Source organism: Gadus chalcogrammus, chromosome 16 (genome assembly GCF_026213295.1).
Source record: "Gadus chalcogrammus isolate NIFS_2021 chromosome 16, NIFS_Gcha_1.0, whole genome shotgun sequence".
Classification (NCBI taxonomy): Eukaryota; Metazoa; Chordata; class Actinopteri; order Gadiformes; family Gadidae; genus Gadus; species Gadus chalcogrammus.
This window is the reverse complement of record NC_079427.1, coordinates 35,954,342-35,976,530: the sequence shown is the minus strand read 5'-3', so window position 1 is coordinate 35,976,530 and position 22,189 is coordinate 35,954,342. Positions and strand designations below refer to the sequence as shown.

Genomic DNA, 22,189 nt, shown 5'->3' with positions numbered 1-22,189 from the left:
CTTTGTCGCCTATCTAAGTGAGAATTCATGTTGGTTCCTTCTTGACACAACTGCTCAGCTTTAGAACATTGTTTGTTTTGTTTTATTTTTGAACAAAGGTTCACTCATTCATTCATTTCACACAAGGTTTATGGAGAACTATGATGACTGATTACTGATTACTGATATAACCATTTTCGAATCAAGCGATTTATTTTAGTATGATCAAGAGGGAGGAATGTAGAATGTTGGTGTATTTTAGTGTCTCTCTATTGTTCACATTTACTGATACTGCACTTTTTCTTTGTTTCATGTTTCATCGTACCTGGGAGATCCAGGAGACACGGACACTTGTTGAGTCCTTGGGATGAGTCCTTGAACTGAACTGTGTCTCAGTGTTTGTCCTGACGCCCTACTACAAACTTTCATCCTCATCCCCCATCACACCTGCGGTGGCCATCAACTGGAAAAGAACTCTGTTGCAACTGCTACTCAAAACCAACTGAGTCATGCAGTATTGTCTGTGATGTTGTTGTGCCAAGCAGAGGGAGGGGTCTGGACAGTTGACAGTTGAAAAAAAATATGTTTTGGTTTAATCATGAGTAACCTAATGAGTTTGTTATTTTCTTTATTATAGTGGCCTACACCTGGTTTACTTGTGTATGATTTGAATTTACTTGTCTATTGCCTTTTATGCTTTCTTTCATTGATTTAGTTAATTGTTAATGGTTTACCAGTAGATACACTGAATTCTCATTTTTTGGCTGATCTTTAAACTACGTTTAGTATGATCAAGAGGGAGGAATGTAGAATGTTGGTGTATTTTAGTGTCTCTCTTTCTGTTCACATTTCTAGTGTAGAAACAGGCAAGGGCCTCTCATACTGATACAAGGTGTTATCCCCAACATTCTGCCATTGTTATGTTCAACAAGGTTGAACCGACCTGGTCCTCTGGGACATAGCCAGGGCTAGATACCTTATCAATGCTGAGAGTGCGTCTGTTCTCTTGTTATTCATATATCCCCTTTTTGTATAATACTCGCCCCAACCCTTTGGTTCGACGAGAAGAGGGTTCGACAGTCTAGGAACAAGTCATCGACCACCGGGTCCACTATAGATTATTCAACCTAAGTCTGTATCTCGCTGTATTCCTGGAAAATAAACCATCTATTCAACCCTCTAATCCAACCTGTCAAGCTGCTTTGATTTCGACTTCAAGAATTACTACTACGACTGAAAATACACAACGCAGAGTCTGTCCGAACAGTTTAGAAATAAGCTGAAATCTAACAAGACAGATCCAGGGAAGATTGAAGCCTTAAAAACCTGGCCAAGGCCCAAGAACCTCAATGAGTTAAGATCCTCTCTTGGATTCTCTGTTTATTCAAGACTACTCAAAGATCACTAAACCTCTAAATGATCTCACCTCAGGGTACCCCCCTCTCCGGAAAAGCAGCAGCAGCAGCAAAGTAAAGGAGAATAGCGGTCCGTACTTCCATCCAAAAGAGTCTTTCGGTGAAAGATGGACAGTGTCCTGTCAACAAGCATTCGAGACCCTGACTGAAAAGCTCATCTCTGCTCCCGTCTTAGGTTTCGCAGACTCCAAAACCCCCTACATATTGCATACAGACGCCAGTACCACTGGTCTGGGCGCTGCATTGTACCAAGAGCAAGATGGGAGGAAAAGAGCCATAGCCTTTGCAAGTAGAGGGCTCACCAAGAGCGAAGCCAAATATCCTGCTCACAAGCTTGAATTCCTAGCCCTTAAATGGGCTGTCACTGCAAAATTCAGCGACTATCTGTATGGGACAGAGTTCACAGTTATAACAGACAGTACTTACTTACATCTTGACATCGGCCAAACTGGACGCCACAAGCTACAGGTGGCTCGACGCCCTCATGGTGAGCTCACAGATGACCTAATGTCACAGAAAGAAAGGGAGAGAATCAAGCAGTTTACACTTCACCATCTGACAGATCCAGAACATACAGAGGTTGTTCTTCCAAAAGCGGTGAGTGCCATCTGTGAAAGACATCATGTCCACAACCCCAATGCAGACCCCCGATTCTCACTCCCATCTGTAACCTTAGTTGAATCCCTTGCTCTCCACTCTGATGCTCTACCAAATGGTTTCCTAACGGAGAATGACCACGGCCTCCCTCTAATCCCTCACATGTCTGAAGATGACTTGATGGAGCAGCAATGGACAGACCCAGACCTTAGGGCAGTCATAGAGCACCTGCAGTCCAAAGAGAAGCCTTCTCCTAACCTAAGAAGAGAACTTCCTGACATTGGTCTCTGGTTACGAGAATGGAACCAGTTGGAGATGAGAAATGGAGTACTATACAGGAGAAGACAAGACCAAGGGGACATAATATATCAACTGGCACTCCCTAAAGATCTAAGGGCTACAGTGTTAAAAAGTCTACACGATGACTCAGGCCATTTAGGTATAGAGCGAACCATCGACCTCGTAAGATCCAGGTTCTATTGGCCAAGAATGTCCATGGATGTGGAGGAAAAGATAAAGACGTGTGAACGCTGTAAACACCCCAAGAAAAAGCAGCCCCCCCTAGTGAACATCAGAACCAGTAGACCCTTGGAACTGGTCTGCATGGATTTCCTTTCCTTGGAACCAGACCAAAGCAACACCAAAGACATACTTGTGATCACAGACCATTTCATCAAGTACGCCGTTGCAGTCCCTACTCCAAATCAAAAAGCTCAAACATTAGCCAAGTGCCTATGGGATAACTTCCTGGTTCACTATGGTTTCCCTGAAAGACTCCACAGCGATCAAGGGCAAGATTTTGAGTCACACACGATCAAAGAACTGTGCCGCCTCGCAGGTATTCATAAGACAAGGACAACGCCATACCATCCAAGAGGAAACCCAGTGGAGCGTTTCAATAGGACACTCCTCCAGATGTTAGGTACGCTGGAAAACAAGAACAAGTCACACTGGAATGATTTTGTAAAGCCGATGGTACATGCATACAATTGCACAAAGAACGATGTGACTGGATTCGCCCCATATGAACTCATGTTCGGGAGGCAACCTCGTCTACCAGTCGACCTAGCTTTTGGGCTACCTGCCATCAAGCCACCCAAGTCACATTCCCAATACGTGCACGATCTAAGAAGTCGGTTGGAGGAAAGCTACAAAGTTGCCACCAAGAACGCCTTAAAGACAGCAGACCGTAACAAACGGAGATTTGACAAAATAATCGTCGATTCAACGCTTGAAACTGGCGACCGCGTTCTGGTGCGAAACGTAAGGATAAGAGGGAAACACAAGTTAGCCGACAGATGGGAGTCTGACGTGCATGTAGTGGTCAAACAAGCTGTTGACCTCCCTGTGTACACAGTCCGACCAGAGAACAAAGATGGGCCTCTCCAGACCTTGCACCGTGACTTGTTGTTACCCTGTGGTTTCCTACCTGTGTCCATGCCTGATGAACCAGTTACACCAAAAGCAGTCCGCAGGCCTCGAACACGGAGAAGCCTTGACATCGAAAATGCTGAAGAACCTGTGGATACAAGATATCTCTCGGATTCAGAGGAAGATGTAGTGCATCACGACACTACCAGAACAAGAGTGGAGTTTGAAACCAGGATCCTGTCAAACACAGGACCTGTGCAGTTGGCAGACGTGCATAAGTTCAGGACGGGAGGATGTAACCCAGGGTTACATAACACCTTTTAATTTAAACAGAATTTATTCAAAACCCAGTAGAATAGTTGTCACTAATCAGAAAGAAATACATGGCTTGCAGGCCTCGACATTAACGGTTGCCTGCTTGCCCGGGGCAACTAAAAGTAATATTTGGGCAAGTTGAGATTGATTTCTGGTTGCCCGAACGGGCAAGTGGATTTTGGGTGTATGTTAATATAAAGGCTATTTATTCAAGTGTTTTTATAAAGTGCAGAACAACCTTTTGTTCCGCATAATCACACAAAATATAAGTATTTGCAATTGATCAGCGCGCTGTCTTCTCTTCTTTCGGAAAGCGAGTTAACAGACACGCATCGCTTCAGCGCGAATATAGCCCCGCCCCCTCTGTCACTCACTCGCAGTTCGGTCTCTGGCAGTGATTCGAAGGTGTTAGCTGAAGGTTAGCCAACACAGCTAGCATCTCAAGTGCAGCGCCTCCGCAAACGGTTTAGGTAGAAGGAAAATGGAGTAGTGATGGAGGAGAGCGGTTTCGAAGTACTTTGGATTGAGGCAAATTACCAAGGAAAGTCATATGCAAGAACACGGTTTTGTGTTCTGTGCACATGCACAGCAATAGCGATTTTTTTCACGAAATTGGACCCTCACAAACTATATATTACATGAAAGCTGAGCCTCCACTTATTCCAACAGTCCAAACCATATCATTCTGTGACTAAAACTCGCAAATAACAACTTAAGAAGAAACGTCCCCATTTCTTTTAACAACCAAAAATGAAGTTTTACCTTTGTGATTTTTGTCCACAAAGTTGATTCTGATCGAATAAAACCACCATAAACAGATAATCCAGTGTCTGGTCCAAATAGCAACTAAACATGGTGTTTTCAATCAATGAATAAGAGAAGGTTTCTTAGGAAATAGGTAAATTGCCTTCAATCGGAAAACATATTCTTCAGCGCAATCTAGTGGCCATATGTGTATTAGCGAGTGTTTGGCTTGGTGCATTCAATTATATTTGCCCTCAACTTTAAATAGAGGTGTCAAGTGTCAAAATTGTAAGATATCTAACTTTATTTGTGTTTCATAGTAAGACAGCGCTCCCAACTGATAACGACCAACTGATAATTATTTCAGGTGGAAATGTTATCTTCCACTTAAGCTGTGTTCCATGGCTTTATTCACCAAGTATTACCCCCATTGAATATTTCACTTTCACAACAATCTTTCTTTTGGCACAAAGATGACATTATCGCCCTTGCAGTTGTGGAGATATACTCTATTTACTTTGGGTATGTTCTTTCCTGAAAAAAACTTTTCCCCTGATATCGAAAATGGTATAGAATATCGATATTTTTCCAGGTATAGTGATGAAGTGGGAAAATCCAGTATCGTGAGTGACTGACAACACTACTAGAAACGCGATTGTGATTACTCAGTTAGAGCTACAAGAAACGTGAAAGTTAAAAAAGACATATCTTTGCTACTACCTCTGACATTTAGTTATGTACATTTGCATAAAATCATGCAGGTCTACATATAACTGGGCGATAGCTTCAATAGGTTGCAACGGTGGACTGAAATCACTTCATGGCACGATGTGACCGCTCGATAAATAAGTAAACAAAGAGAAGTTTTTTATTTTTTAAACACAACATGTGTGGAAGCTAACATTCAGCTTCAGTCTGAGCTAGGATGAGTTTTCTGAGCCCCCAAAAACCAGGCCGGGTGCATGGCAAAAAGAGGCCCGTTCACGATTCTGATTATAATTTGGGCAAGTGAACATCACATTCGGGCAAGTTGAGTATATTAACTACAGAAAGAAAATACAATTTAAATGGTTTTTTGAAGTGGTTTATTTAGAGTTAAGTGTCAATCATTTATGTTTTACACTGTGTTAAGTTACCTAGAATATGATATTATTTATAGAAAAATAGCTGGAATGTATAAGATAGACAGACTACTAATGAGTCTTTTGGCTTTGTTGTCAAGGCTTTTTGTGTGGATCGGAAAAAAAGATATTGAACCCTGGAACATCTGTATCCTGCTCGCCCTCCCTGGGGTCCCGCAGCTGTGTGCAGACTGGCGAGCTACCCCATCAGAGAGATCCTATTGGACCACGAACAATAAGGCAAATTCTAATAGTTTCTGCAGCAGTGTAGGGACAAGAGACTGAATTATTTAGATATTGTGTTGTTCACATGGACTGAGACAGATCGAACCCTTAAAATAGGCTGATCAAATTTTTGACTGTGTTTTATTAGTGTAATTGAAATGTGTTATTTAGGGATGTTTTAAGTATTCAGAGGTATTTTGAAACCTGATTAAGTTTTATTTGAAAGGGTTGACTCTTTTGGTGACATAAAATAAGGGTGTAAATAAGAAAGGTGTTTGTGATCATTTTAATCTTTTCCACATTTTATTTTAAATCATTTTAGGTATAATTGTTCCGTTTATAATTTTTCCTACTTAAATAAATAAAACCAAAAGGTAAGAGAGAAAAACAGCTTTGAAAATTCTCTTACCTTTGAAATACATATCTCTTGTTTCCGTGTGTAATTTCTGGTGCAGACAGTTACCATATATCTCCTTAACGAACCTTAGAATCGTCTGGTAGTCTAGCCCATACATTGATTATTGATTGTAAACTAGTGGCAGTGTTCATTAAAAGACACCAGGTACCGGTTACACACGGTTGCACCTTTTTCATCTTCCACAGAACGGAATGTCAAACCATTCATTTTGAGAGAGAGAGAGAGAGGGAGAGAGAGAGAGAGAGAGAGAGAGAAAAACCCGGTATCACGTCAAAGCGTGATATAGATACGTTGGTCCACCTCGCAAGACGTGTTCAGGGTCACGCTTTGCCTGACCAAAGCGTGAGGAGTACATGCTTTCTTCTCCATTCTAAATGAATGGAGTAATAGCACCAACAGGGGGCGAGACATTCTCCCAGCATTTGGTGAAATTGTTACGTAGCCTATATTAATCTTTATTATCTGAATGGGAAATGCAATATCTTAGGACAGATACACCATTAAATGTGTTTCTAATTACATTTCTAGCGAGAAATATACATTTTCCTTTAATCTCCAGTAAGTGAAAGTGTATGATCTTTATTAATCTTTATCTGAATGGGAAATGCAATATTTTAGGACCGATTCACCATTAAACGTGTTTCTAATGACATTTCTAGCGAGAAATATACTTTTTACTTGAATAATCTTCATGAAGATTATTCAAGTAAAAAGTGTATTCAGAACAGTATATAAGATCAGTTAACAGTATAGTAAGATAACAGTCCCTATATAAGATCAGAAACAATCACTGACTGCAGTCAGTGATTGTGTCTGATCTTTAGTTTTATAGTTATTAGGACGATTTTATCGGCTCGCTTGCATGTTTCAACGACGTCAGGTTGCTAGGGACACTGCTTTCGCTGAACAGCTCACGTGTTTTCTGCGGTTTTGTTATTGAACCATTACTTTATGTAACTTTTAATGATATGTTGTTATAAACACATATATCTGAGAGCCAACCCAGTCGCCAAAAGCATACGTTGACAGTATACGTTTCCTGTGAACACTGGATTACGTCGCATTTCAACATAAAATAGCGCATTATACCTACAGTATGCATTGTATAATCTTTATGAAGACTCAGTCAGAACTATTAAACACCAGAGGATGGGCGGGGTTGGGCCGTGGACACACACACACACACACACACACACACACACACACACACACACACACACACACACACAAAGCAGTTCGCTGCTAAAAAAAAAAAAAAAATATTCGCTCAAATATTATTACTTTCAAAACATTGGCCAAAATGGAATATCTTTTTTTCATTTGGGCTGCTTCTAGGACATTTTGGGTGGATTTTGAACGATATGTTGGCAGGACGTTTTTTGCAGGACCTGGCAACCCTGCGCTGTTGCCCGAGGTGCTGAAATGCTCCGGAACAGATCTAGATCCACCATGGCCAAAAGGCTTGACTATGGCAGAATAAAGAATAAATTCATGCATTATCATTCAACTTGAACATGTGTTTTTACAGTATAGAGTGGTGGAGGGATGACGTATGTTGGCCAACCCGGAAGTGAGCGTCGCCCTGGGTTCCCTTGACAAAAAGCCCACAGGCTTTTCCATTGGATTTTGGATCATTGCAGAAAAATTAGCATCTTTGAAGCACCTCCTCAAAAACTGAAAATAAACAAATGAATAAAAATAACCGTGCTCCAAATAACGAAATTTAAACCAATGCATTCTGAATAGTGTTTCTCCGATTTTTCCATGCTACACAGAACGAAATGTAAACCCATGAAAATAAAGTCTTCATGGTCATGATAATTTAAATATCATTTAAACTCCTGAGTGTGTAGGGTGGTATTCTATTTTTTTTCAGTTGACAGTCATGGTTGCTATGGTGGTTGCTATCGACCGCCCCCTCTAATCCTTACATGGCTCTAAAAACCACGCGGCAAAGGAGCTGCCGTCAATTGTGTTGTTTTTGTCGTAAACTAGGGTCCGAAGGTTAAAATATAGACAGATATTCCAAGGTATCCTTAAGAGGCAGCTTGGATATTTTCATTTTCTGTAGTTTAGACTTCGTCTATAAACTATTTTTGAAAGCAAAGCACCAAGCTCATTGATTTAACGAGGCAGGGTTATTTGGAGAATTGTTGCCATGTCCCAGTGGTGGAAGTATCATATATACAGGGCTCTCAAGTTTTGAACTGAGTTCAGAGTATTAACATGTGACTGCATACAAATGTGTCCACAAACATGGTGACTAAGGTATGATAGTAAGCATTATTGGCCCTTAACACTAATATTCAGAAACAACACTCCCTCAAAAGGCTATTGTTTTAAGCAAAACCAATAGAGGCATATACTTTCCCCTGAACTTTTAAACGTTGCAAACCTGCAAAAACATAAGTATATATTAATGTGTCATTCAGTCCAATTGTTAAAATATATCTGTGGCATTCAGTAGATGCTGTGGTAAAGTGTGTAAAGTATGACCAAGTGTTTCTTTCTTTTCAATAGATAGAACTTTACCAATCCCCTGTAGGAGAGATTTGTTAATGTTTGTCCCTATAAAACAATTATGGTAAAAAATAAAAATACAAAACATGACGGTAACTAAGTAAGTCAAACCGTCCAATCTGAAGGCTCTACTTAACCACTCCCCCTTTCTCACTTCCACCAATGCAAAGCAAACAGAACTGAGTAGGGGAGGGCATAGCCTAATTAGTTTGTGAACAACCCAGGGAAACGCAACGCAAATTCAATGTGAACATGTATGAGGCTTTAATAAAATCCCCTATGATTTTTTAAATTCCGCCACATATTTTTTGGAGTGTCTCCAAAAGAGGGCATGTCCGGGCAAAAGAGGACGTCTGGTTACCCTACGTACAGGAAACCCATTTGATTCCTACCTGTTCCACTTTTAAATAGTGGCCGAAATTGGTGGGCGCTATCCTGGTAATTTTTCTCTGCGTGAGAAATACGAAGTGTGGCGTGTGAGCGTGTGCATGGGTTGAATTGCGTGTGTCTCACGCCGAATGCGTGAGAGTTGAGAGCCCTGTATATATGAAAAAGGGCATTCAATTATACTACAATGATCAATTAGGAGGCCGAAGCCATAAAGGAAGTGATGCAATAGGTGACTGAGTCAAGAACCTTTAAGTAAGCTGTACCTTGGGGTCTCTTATATATCAAAGGGGGTCTCAAAGGACGCATACGCTTCAACCTGTGGCTCCAGCCCTACAGAAGATGACTCAGCAAGTGCTCCATCTCGTTGCACCTCACCCAGCGGCTCGCTTGCAAGATTTTGGCCTGAAGTTCATCCCAGACCTACAACCTAGCCATCCAACATGCATATCTGAGAATCAGGCCTCTCTTTAATAATGACCAAAAGTTATGAGAGAAATACACATTAACTTTTTGTTATCTCATAAGCGGCGTGGTGCCGGCTCCTTTTGACCCCCGACTTCAAAAACGTGGCCACAGGCCAGCTGTGTCTACACAACTTAAGCCACAAATGTACACCTCCATCCCACAGAAAATGGGGACGAGAAACTAACCTCTGTCTTATGTACATTTACTGTACTGTTGGAGGTCACGCCACTTTTCTGTCCTTTTCGAGATAGCTAGGGATGCTAAATTGTTTACACACATTTCCCGGGCCCCCGAGAACGACATATCCGAGATTTGGAGTTCTTGCCCTTAGACAAAAAAAGTTTTCCCAAATGGACTGTCATTTGGACAATGCCCCTCAGAAGTGTTGCCTGCAAGACCTAATGGTTCAGAATGTGGAAGAAAAACAGTTTTTGAGATAGGAAGGTCCTACCGCCCGGAAATTTGAATACCTTATTCTAAGGCCTAACTGGGACCTCCGCACCGAAACTTGGCCCGGTCGGACACCGAGGGCCGGAAGGGGGGGCCCTTCCTGCCCGAAACTTGGCCGGTCAGACCCTGAGGGCAGGCCCCCCCTTCCGGCCCTAGGGGGCCGACCGGGCCAAGTTTCGGTGCGGGGGTCCCAGGACAATATAAGTGAGTCCGTGAGACCACCACAGACTTTGAGTTAAGCGCCCGTGGTCGACTCGCTCGTTGAAACGGGGATCTGTGTGTGTGCCACGGAATATCATTGTCATAACTTGCATTGGAGCAAATTCCGTGGCCACATCACGGACAATTTAAGTGATTCCGTCAGACCACCACGGATTTTCAGTTAAGCCCCCGCTGTGGTCAACTGTGGCACACACACGGATTGAAATGGGAATCTGTGTGTGTGCCACGGAATATCAGTGTCATTTACTTACATTGGAGCAAGTTCCCTGGACACATCACGGACAATTTAAGTGTTTCAGTGAGACCATCACGGATTTTGAGTTAAGCGCCCGTGGTCGACTCGCTCGTTGAAACGGGGATCTGTGTGTGTGCCACGGAATATCAGTGTCATTAACTTGCATTGGAGCGAATTCCGTGCGCAAATCACGGAAATCGGCCTGTTTCCGTGATGATCCCACGGATTTCGAGTTAAGCGTCCGTGGTCATTTCACGGATTCCTGTGAGACCAGGTTGGAACAGAACAGTTCTTCATAACATGTCCTAACAGAACACTGTTTTTCATAACATTTCCTAACATAACAGTTTTTCATGAATCCCTCCTCTCTGTTAGCCTGGTCCTACCAGACTCTCGTCCTTCATTTCATTTGCACAGAGAGACTGGACCTACTCAATTGACAAACGTTAACTCGCTTGAAGGCGGTGGTCTGTGGAAATTTAAAACTATTGGATCTGCCCAGTGCCACCCTGGATCTGCCATAACCAATCGCTAACGTTTTGGCCGGGAATCACGTTGCGCGTAGGCTGCAAATATCCATCAGCGAGAGCTGACTTTAACGTCATTGTTCTCAGCCGCTCCCTCTGTTCGCTGATTGGACGTAGAAAATTTGAAAGGAGAAAACCAACTAACATACCGCAGACCCAGACCTAGTACTGAAGGGAAATCAATATTGAGTGAAAGTACTTAGGCGGGTGGAGCCAGGCTAACTCTCTGTGACACCAAGATGGGTTTTGTACTGTACTTGGTAAACCTCATAATCATATTCATTTGGGATTCGATACCCTTGTTTGAAAATGCTGTGTTTGATGTTTGACCAACATGGATCGATCTTTAAATCCTAGTCCATGAGTGTGGCACACTGCTCGCCTTTTGGCGCTGCTCGCTGCTTGGCGGACTGCGATGGCTCCGCCCTCGTGTGTGTGTGAGCTCCGTCCTTGTTTGTGGGAGCTCCGCCCTCGTGTGTGTGACCAAAGGAGGCACCATAGCTGCCTAGTGGCCACGTCCTTCTGTCAGCCGCTGCATGCTGGGTGATCACCAGGTAGAGTTCTCACCTTGTCGCTGTCTACGGTGTTCTGGGAGGCGATGGAGACAGAGTCCGGCTGGCTGCTGCCCTCTCTCTGGCTGTCCCCGTCCTCCAGCACCTCCCTGCACACACAAACGCAAGCAGGCACACACACACACACACACACACACACACACACACACACACACACACACACACACACACACACACACACACACACACACACACACACACACACACACACACATATATATATTTCCCCTCTTGGACATAAAATACTAACACAATTATATATAAATATGTATATATTAGGGCTTGCAATCTATTAAAATGTATCACACAATCAGTTAGGGCTGCAACAACGAATCGATAAAATCGATAAAAATCGATTACTAAAAGCATTGGCAACGAATTTGGTCATCGATTCGTTGTGTCGCGCGATTAATACGATAGTTACGTATGTAACTACGGTTCTATGAATTCCGGATGACCGCCAGAGGCGGTGCTTTAGCACTGGATGTTCCATCTCGCGCATGCGCAGGTCGAGTAATTATACCAAAAAAGTCACCTGTGACACCTGGGTGACCCGAGAAAGTCTATATATTCCGGAGTCACCCGAGGTTCTGTTCCAACTGGATCTTCTCGCGGAATCTGAGAAGTCTGAGTGACAGAGAACTCTGGCGGTCATCCGGAATTCATAGAACCGTAGTTACATACGTAACTATCGTTCTATTTAATTCCTACTGACCGCCAGAGGCGGTGCTTTAGCACTGGATGACTAATACCAAAAAGGTCACGAAGAGTGCTCACTTCAATCAAGGGCTCGAAGCCATCGACAAGACAGCCGTCGCCACAGGATGAGGAGCAGCGACATTAGTATCGGGCAAACGTACATGATGTGGACCATGGAGCAAATGTCCTGAAGTGGAACCCCCTTCAAGGCAGCCCATGATGTAGCCGTACTCCTGGTAGAGTGGCACTTAACGGCCAAGGGCACAAGGGAGCCCCTGTGCCCTATAGGCATTCAAGACCGCATCCACAACCCAGTGGGAGAGTCTCTGTTTCGACAGGGCAGCCCCCTTCCTGCAGCCCCCGTAACAGACAAAGAAGTTATCTGTCTTACGCAAGCTGGTTGTCGCTTCAACATATGCCCTAAGCGCCCGCACCGGGCACAACAGGTCTGACACTCTTTCTGCACCCCCTGGAGAGCCTGGGGGATTGAAAGCAGCCAACTCGATTGATTGGTTTACATGATGGGGAGACAATCGTTTGGGTAGGAAGGATGGGTTCGGCCAGAGCACCACTCCTGACCCATCTGCGTGCCAGCGCAAACACGCCCGGCTCACTGACAAGGTATGGAGTTCACCGACCCATTTTGCAGTCGCAATGGCAAGGAGAAATGCCGTCTTCATGGACAGCCGCGTCAGGTCTGCCTGACTTAGTGGCTCAAATGGGGGTAGACATAAGGACCTCAGAGCTACTTGCAGGTCCCATGATGGTGCCCTCAGGGTTCGCGGCGGTTGAAGCCTCTGGGCCCCCTTCAGAAACTGCCTGATTAGGTAGTGGGACCCTACCGTCTGGTTATCCACCCTTGCGTGTGTGGCCGAGATCGCGGCCATATAAACGCGCAGGGTAGACGCAGCTCTTCTGTTGTCCAACACAGACTGCAGAAAGTGTAGTATCACTACCACTGAGCAAGTCTCCGGGACTTCGCCCCGCGCCACGCACCACTGGGAAAACAACTTCCATCTGTTTGCATAGAGCAACCTAGTGGAGGGTGCCCTTGAACTAAAAATGGTACGGACCACTGACTGGTCGCAAGACGTCAGCAGCGGGTCCTGTCTCTCAGGGGCCACACGCACAGCCGCAGGCGGCCCGGATTCGTGTGCCATATGCGTCCGCCTACCTGAGACAGAAGGTCCTGTCTCTCTGGGAGGCACCAAGGCTCTCCGTTGAGGAGTTTCAATAATGGTGGGAACCATGGCCTTCCTGGCCAATGTGGAGCCACCAGAAGTAGGCTGTGACAGCCACGCTGGACTCTGTCCAGCGCTGCCAGTAAAAGGGGAATTGGGGGAAATTCATAAAGCAGGCTGTCTGGCCAAGCATGAGCCAGAGCGTCCTGCCCTAGGGGACTGGTCCTCTCCGTCAAGGAGAACCAAAGGGGACAGTGGGTGGTCTCTTCGGAAGCAAAGAGATCCGCCACTGCCCTGCCATACCTGTCCCAAATCATCCCCACCACCTCCGGATGGAGTCTCCACTCTCCGGGGGGTGGCCCTTGGCGAGAGAGAAGGTCTGCCGCTGTGTTCCGGACACCTGGAACATGGACAGCCCTCAGGCTTAGAAAATGGGGGAACGCCCACGGAAGGAGCCTTTGCGTGACCCGCAGGCTCTGCCTCGATCTGGTGCTCCCCTGATGGTTGACGTGGTAGACTGTGGAGGTGTTGTCTGTCCGGACAAGAACATGTCGGTCCCTCAGAACTGGAAGGAAGTGCCTGAGAGCTAAGAACACCGCAGGTGTTCCAGCACATTTATATGCTCCAGTCTCTGCTGGGCATCCCACTGGCCTCTGACAGTCCTGCACTTCCATACTGCACCCCAGCCGGAAAGGGAGGCGTCCGTCTCCACAACCTCCCGCCGGGAAGCTATCCTCCCTAAGGGCGACCCCGCAATCAGGCCCGAAGGCACCGCCCAGACACCCTGACCATCTTGTGTCTCTGCCACTTGGGGTCCAAGTGGAGACCAATCACCCAGATCTGAAGGGGACGCAATTCCAGAAGGCCTAGTGGGACCACCATGGATGCTGAGGTCAGCATACCTATCAGTCGAAGGAAGAGGCTGTATTCCAGCAACTTCCCCCGCCTGAAGTGCTGTAGCAGCTGCAAAATGGTAGCTACGCGCTTTGGAGAGAGGCAGGCTCGCATGGCCACCGAGTCGAGCACCAGCCCCAGATAGCTCACAACCCGACATGGTGTAAGGTTGCTCTTGGTAAAGTTGACCATGAGGCCAAGCCGGTCCACATGGCTGAGGAGCATGGCTGCGTCCCTGACCGCCTGCTCCCGAGTTGGGGAAATGACCAACCAGTCGTCCAGGTATGGCAGTATCGCCATACCTGTGGCCTGTAATAGTGACAGGGCTGCTGCTACACACCGTGTAAATATACGCGGGGCCAGAGACAGCCCGAACGGAAGAACCCTGAACTGGTACACCTTGCCCAGAAAAGCAAAGCGGAGGAACCGCCTGTGACGTTGGGTAATAGGGACGTGAAAGTAAGCGTCTTTCAGGTCTATTGATACGAACCAGTCCCCCTGAGCGATAGCCTGGAGGACGTCCGCAACATGCAGCATGTGGAAGGGAAGAACCTTGAGGAACTGATTCAGCCCTCTCAAGTCCAGAATGGGGCGAAACCCGCCATCCTTCTTCGGTACCAGAAAGTAGGTTGAGTAGAACCCATCGAGCTGTTCTTGTGGTTCTACTACTTCGATAGCACCCTTCCCAAGGAAGGTGGCTACTTCCTGTCTCAGGACCAGGGATCTGTCGGGATTGGTGACCACGGTAACCTTGATCCCGCTGAAAGTTGGGGGCCGGCGTCGGAATTGGAGTGTGTACCCGTTGGATAGCGTGGACACTATCCAAGGGTCTGTGGTCTGCTCTTGCCAGTAGCTCAGGTGCTGCTGAGAAAAGCGTCCGAAGACTGGCCCTTGGACTTTAGTACCTACCTGGGGGGGGCGGCGGCTGGGCGCCGAACCTCTTGGCGCCTGAAATGCCACCCGTGGCGCAGAGCTACGGCGCTGGTCAGCCCGTGCTGAGAAGTGCTGGCCCCTCGATTGTCCACCTGAACGTGGTTGAGAGCTATTGGCACGGGGTACCGCAGAGGCCACCGGCCTAGAATGAAGCAGAGGTGCACGCCGTAAGCTAGAAAACTGCTGGCTAGCCTGGCCAACCTGTACACTTCGCTCCAGGGCCTGAAGAGCAGTTGGCCCATACGTCTGGCCTGGGACCACTGGAAGAGAACGGAGGGTCCGTCGACACACCTCCGACAGGGGTGACTGCGCCAGCCAAACCTGGCGGCGCGCCAACGTAACAGTTGACATTAACCTGCCTAGCTCCCTAGTCATGTACGCAAAAGTTTGCAGTGAAGCATCACTGAGGGTCTGTGCTGAAGGATCAGCACCTGACCCCCGTATAGTCTGAGACAGCGCCAGAACGATGTGAGAAAGCGAATTCCCAAGACGTCCCACACGGGCAGCAATGTTGTAACTCCTGGTAAGGAGGTCATCTGTAATCCGGCACTGGGGCCGAGGGCAGCGCGCATCGGTTCACAGAGCCTCGTCCGGGAGACAACCAGGGACGCTATAGCAGGCTCAATCGGAGCTAACCGGTCCAAGCCATAAGAATCAGCATTGGCCATAGTTGCCAGACCTCTGCTATCACTAGTGTGCTGGGAGAGAGCCCTTGAATCTGGCCAGCATCTATGAAGCTCTGCGATGTACGGCTCAGAGGGGGGCAAAGAGAAAACGGAAGGTTGTGCGGCCTGTGGAAAAAAGGCGTTCACAGGTGCAGATGAAACAGGAGCTTCATCCAACCCCAGCCTTGCCAGGGCCATTCGCACGGCTGGTCTAACAGTGTCGCGGCCGGACACTGACCCTCTAGCCGAGCAGCCCAGAGACCCTTGAGAGAACGCCTGAGAGGCAAGGGACGCTTGCTCTTCCTCCTCTACAAAGAGGCTACAGGACGCAGCTGTAGACAGCATGTCATCCTCTGTATAAGTGGGTTGTGCAGTCGCAGGGGCCGCGGCTGGTACACCCTGAGCTGGTTGGAGGTTCTGTAGGAGGGCTTTAATCTGACCAAGACCCGAAGGGGGCAACCCTGGTCTGCCCTCCACCTCAGCCAACCTAGCTAGCCTCAGTGCATGAGGCATGAAACTACAGTTCATGCACGGGTTATCTGACACTGCTTCCCTGAGGTGTTCAACCCCGAGACACGCAGGGCACTGGTCATGGCCATCCTCCGCCTGCAGGGAGGCCATGCAGGCGACAAAACTATGGGCGCTTAGCATGTCGGCAAATTAATTGCAAGCAAATTAATCAGTAGGCTAGGCAATCGAGCTTTAGGCGAGAGCACCCGAGCAACGACGCGACACCCCGACAATAACAGTGACGGCAAGCTACAGGCGAGAGCACCCGAGCGACGCGACACCCCGACAATAACAGTGACGGCAAACCTTGGAAACCCAAGCAGCCCACTGGAGAGAAAATTAACACAGGCTAGGCAATCGAGTTTTAGGCGAGAGCACCCAAGCAACGACGCGACAGCCCGACAATAACAGTGACGGCGAGCTACAGGCGAGAGCACCAGAGCGACGCGACACTCCGACAATAACAGTGACGGCGAGCCTTGGAAACCCAAGCAGCCCACTGGAGAGAAAATTAACACAGGCTAGGCAATCGAGTTTTAGGCGAGAGCACCCAAGCAACGACGCGACAGCCCGACAATAACAGTGACGGCGAGCTACAGGCGAGAGCACCCGAGCGACGCGACACTCCGACAATAACAGTGACGGCGAACCTTGGAAACCCAAGCAGCCCACTGGAGAGAAAATTAACACAGGCTAGGCAATCGAGCTTTAGGCGAGAGCACCCGAGCAACGACGCAACGCGACACCCCGGCAACAACAGTGACGGCGAACCTTGGTAATCCAAGCAGCCCACCGGAGAGCAATCAGCGCAGGCTAGGCAACCAAGCTACAGGCGAGAGCACCCGAGCAATAATGCGCCCGACAATAGAGTGACGGCGCCAGGAAAATACAGTGACGGCTTTTGGAAACCCAAGCCACTCACTGGAGATTAATCAAAGAGCGCAACTGGCTAAATAAATACAGTGACGGCGGCTTGGACCCCAAGCCGCGCACTGGCGCATACAAATGAGCAACCGGGCTTAGGCGAACGCACCCGAGAAACGGTGGGAGACCGAAAGAATAACACAGCGACTGAAAACTAGACGCCAACTAATGCTCTAAGCAAATTAAAGCAAAGGGTAGAAAGGTGAAATCAGCTGCCGCGCTAGCCGACGGATAGTCGACTATGCGTAGCCTACACACTTCACTCACCCCTGCCGAAATCAAACAAAATGCAAGTCGCAGCCCTTGGTGGACGAAGTCAAATCGACGCACCAACCCTTGGGTTACAAGGCTACTTGCGACAAGCTAATATGGTATCTCTTACAACAAACAATGTTTGTGTGTCCTGCTAGTACACTACCGCGAGAAAATAGAAGGAACAGAACCTCGGGTGACTCCGGAATATATAGACTTTCTCTGGTCACCCAGGTGTCACAGGTGACTTTTTTGGTATAATTACTCGACCCGCGAATGCGCGAGATGGAACATCCAGTGCTAAAGCACCGCCTCTGGCGGTCAGTAGGAATGAAATAGAACGTCACTCGTAGGCGCGGCACTGTTTAGTTTACAGCCAGCCGCCGACAGGTTGGTTCATGGTTCATGCACGCCCACAGCGAGCTTTAGTGTGAGCGACCACAGCTTGTATTTTGGTCATATCTTTACACTGGACTGTAGGCCTATATAAAGTGTTGTACCTTCACTGTCTTTGGGTTAAAAAAAACTCCTTCAACTCAGTATCCATCTAGTCCAACCGAAAACTCTGTCAGCTGCTGCTCCTGCTGCAGATGGTGTGCAGACAGGCTCGGAGTCGGCACCGCGTGCATCAACAGTCTTTCAAAGCAGCGGTATTAATCACTCAACCGGATGGTGTAGAAAGTCCCGTCAGTTAAAAATAGTAATCCAGTTTTTAAATCCATGATAAAATCGGCAGGATATAGAGCTAGTTAGCTTAAAAAAAAATCGCAAACAGTGTCAAATGTGATGTGTTTAGGTCGGCTCAGTAATATGATTGATGTGTTCAAATGCAACACAAAAAAAATCTGACAAACGATCTGTCATCTGAGAGAAATTAAGATGACTTAATCTCTTTTTAACCGTTAGTATTTACCGGTTAAAGATCTTATCGGTTAACCGGTTAACCATGGACATCACTTATATACTGAATATTTATAAATGTATATCATACATTGTATGTTTTTTTTGTGCTATCCCATTTATGTTTTTTTATTTTTTTATAATTTAATATTACTTTTAATAGTTCCGGGAAGTTGGAGCAATAACCTGGTGTTTTTACACTTCAGCCTGCACTGTGAATTTGAAGTAATGTTCAGTTTTTGAATAAAGATGCGGCAATTACAAATGTTTCTTTAATCGATTATTAAAATAATCGTTAGTTGCAGCCCTTCAATCAGTGATTTTTCACAATAATAATTCTTTTTTTGGAAAAACGTAGACACAGCCCACCACCACCACATAGACACAGCCCCTCACCACAACCACCACCACATAGACACAGCCCACCACGGTATAGACACAGCCCCCCACCACCACAACATAGACAAAGCCCACCACCACCACATACACACACCCCCCTACCACCACATAGACACAGCCCACCAACACATAGACACAGCCTACCACCACCACATAGACACTGCACACCACCATGACATAGACACAGCCCCCCACCACCACATAGGCACATCCCACCAACACATAGACACAGCCCACCACCACCACATAGGCACAGCCCCCCCACCACCACATAGGCACAGCCCACCACCACCACCACCACCACCACCACATAGACAAAGCCCACCACCACCACATAGACACGGCCCCCTACCCCCACATAGACACAGCCCAACAACACATCGACACAGCCCACCACCACCACATAGACACACAACACACCACCACCACAACATAGATACAGCCCCCCACCACCACATAGACAAAGCCCACCACCACCATTACATAGACACAGCCCACCACCACCGCATAGACATATGCGTGGTGGGCCAAGTCAAAGACACAAGGGTGTGTTTATAGTGTGTACAGACCTCCTCCGAGGCTTGCTGAGGGCGGGGGCCTTTGGCAGGTGGAGCGGCTCCTTCAGTGCCCCCTTCAGGTGGGTCATGCGGTCCTGGATCACCTCTCTCACACTCTTTATCCACTCCTGCTTCACCTCCACACTGCTGGCCTGCACACAGTATCGTCATTGTACACCTTAACTTATCATCTACACACAGTACAGTATCTTCAGGGTACACCTTAACTTATCATCTACACACTGAGTACAGTATCGTCAGGTTTCACCTTAACTTATCTACACACACAGAACAGTATCGTCAGGGTAGACATTAACTTATCATCTGCACACACAGTACAGTATCGTTAGGGTACACCTTAACTTATCTACACACACAGTACAGTATCGTCAGGGTACACCTTAACATATCATCTACACACACAGTACAGTATCGTCAGGGTACACCTTAACTTATCATCTACACACACAGTACAGTATTGTCAGGGTAGACATTAACTTATCCACACACACAGTACAGTATCGTCAGGGTACACCTTAACTTATCATCTACACACACAGTACAGTATCGTCAGGTTTCACCTTAACTTATCTACACACACAGTACAGTATCATCAGTAGGGATAGGAATTGATAAGAATTTCACGATTCCGATTCTGCTTATCGATCCGATTCCTTATCGATTCTCTTATCGATTCTCATTGGGTGAAAAAATAAGTACAAATGTGTTTGTTTGTATTAAATCTCTTGAATATCTGATCAGAAGTGCGTCAAGTATTAGGAAATTGTATTTTTTCAAATCAATTGGTCTAGACAAAAAAATATACGTTTGGCTTTTTAAGCCCAAATGCCATCATTATGTGCCATAAACCTAAAAACACAGACTGAAAAGAGTCAAGTAAGAGCTTGTGCCTTTTGGAATGCTAACAGTGATCATTTGCATTCAACTTGTAACAAAATTCAACTGACATAAACAAAATGAAGTATTGATTAGACAGAGATTTATTAGATGGGCCTGTGGTGACCCACAATTACTGTGTGAGACATTCACATTCAGGGGACTGTACCTTTAAGATAGACAGTTCCGGTTTACGTCAGTTTCGATTTGAACTCATGTGCGAGTATCACTCGTTTGTTTGGAAGTGGAGAGTAAAGCTGACTCGACCCATCTCCGTCTCTTGTCTCATCATTTACATACTCCACAATTGGTGACCCCCGACGCGAGTTGGATACGACTGTAAAATGTTTCACATCGACGGTGATAACAACGCGCCCGCCGCGGCGCCGGCCGCCGCTGGCGGTGCGGCTATCGACGCGGCGAACGTCGGCGCTATCTATGCTGCCACCGTCAAGTTACCGGACTTCTGGCAGAACAACCCACGGTCGTGGTTCCAGCATATCGAAGCCCAGTTCCAGCTGAGAGGAATAACACAGGACGTGACTAGGTATTTCCACGTGGTAGCAGCCTTAGATGCCTCGACGACGGCCAGGTGTATGGCGAGGTTGGAGGCTCCTCCAGCTGTCGGCAAGTACGACGCGCTCAAGGCGTTCCTCGTGAACCTCTTTGAACTGTCGGAGCTGGAGAAGGCGGACCGCCTGCTTTCCCTGAACGGCCTGGGCGACGGCAAGCCGTCCGAGTTGATGGAGAGGATGCTGGCTGTGCTGGGCTCGGCGGATCCCTCCTTCCTTTTCGCCCACATCTTCCTGCGGCAGCTTCCAGCACCCGTGCGCACCGCACTGGCCAGCTCACCCCTCTTTGCCTCCAAGGACTACCGGGCGGTGGCTGTAGAGGCCGACAGGATTTTCCTCGCCAACAGGCAGCAGTTTGTTCATGCGCTGTTGCCCCCCCAGCACACATCGGCCCCGTTTCCGCCGCAGGGATACGACCCGGACACCGCAGCCGCTGTGACCGCCCGCCGACAGCATGACGACGGGTGTTGTTACTACCACGCCAGGTTCGGGGCCAAAGCCAAGCAGTGTCGCCAGCCTTGCAGTTTTGGGGCCCCGGGAAAAGCCCGGGCCAGCGCTCATTAACAGCTGTGAGCGCTGGTCGGGACTGCAGGCTGTTGTTCGTCACTGACACCTTGTCCGGCCGGCGGCTGCTGGTTGATTCTGGGGCTCAGCGCAGCATCCTGCCGGCGACGCCTGTGGACACTATGGCTGGCGGCCATGGCCCCCCGATGGACGCCGCCAACGGCACACCCATTCGTACCTACGGCACGAGGTATGTGGATGTGTGTTTCGGCGGCCGGCGTTTTGGTTGGGATTTCGTCATGGCTGCCGTGTCTACGCCACTCCTGGGGGCGGATTTCCTCTGCGCATACAGGCTGCTGGTGGATGTTACGAACTGCCGCCTGATCGACGCCCTCTCCTTTGCTTCGTTCCCCTGCACGCTGGGGGGGGTGGGGGGGCTTTGTCTTGCGAACACGTTTGCCACCGGGGACCTGTATCAACGCCTGCTGGCTGAGTTTCCTGACATCACCACGCCAACGTTTTCATCGGCTGTGACTAAGCATGGTGTGGAGCACTACATCACCACGGTTGGCCCCCCGGTCTATGCACGGGCCCGCCGCCTGGACTCCGCCAAGCTCGCGATCGCCAGGGAGGAGTTTGCCACCATGGAGCGCCTCGGCATCGTACGCCGTTCTAAAAGTCCGTGGGCCTCCCCCGTGCACATGGTGACCAAGGCTGATGGCGGTTGGCGTCCGTG

General features: G+C 47.6%; 1 protein-coding gene across 1 annotated transcript in view; it reads right to left on the bottom strand.

Moving 5' to 3' along the window:
* kalrna (kalirin RhoGEF kinase a) overlaps positions 1-22,189 on the bottom strand; it is a 303,497-nt gene that overhangs the window by 83,076 nt on the left and 198,232 nt on the right. Inside the window, exons 35-36 of the mRNA XM_056610756.1 lie at positions 19,493-19,632; positions 11,562-11,655 (exon numbers count right to left, since the gene is read on the bottom strand). Coding sequence (XP_056466731.1) covers positions 11,562-11,655; positions 19,493-19,632 — 234 coding nt within the window. The remainder of the gene's footprint in view (positions 1-11,561; positions 11,656-19,492; positions 19,633-22,189) is intronic.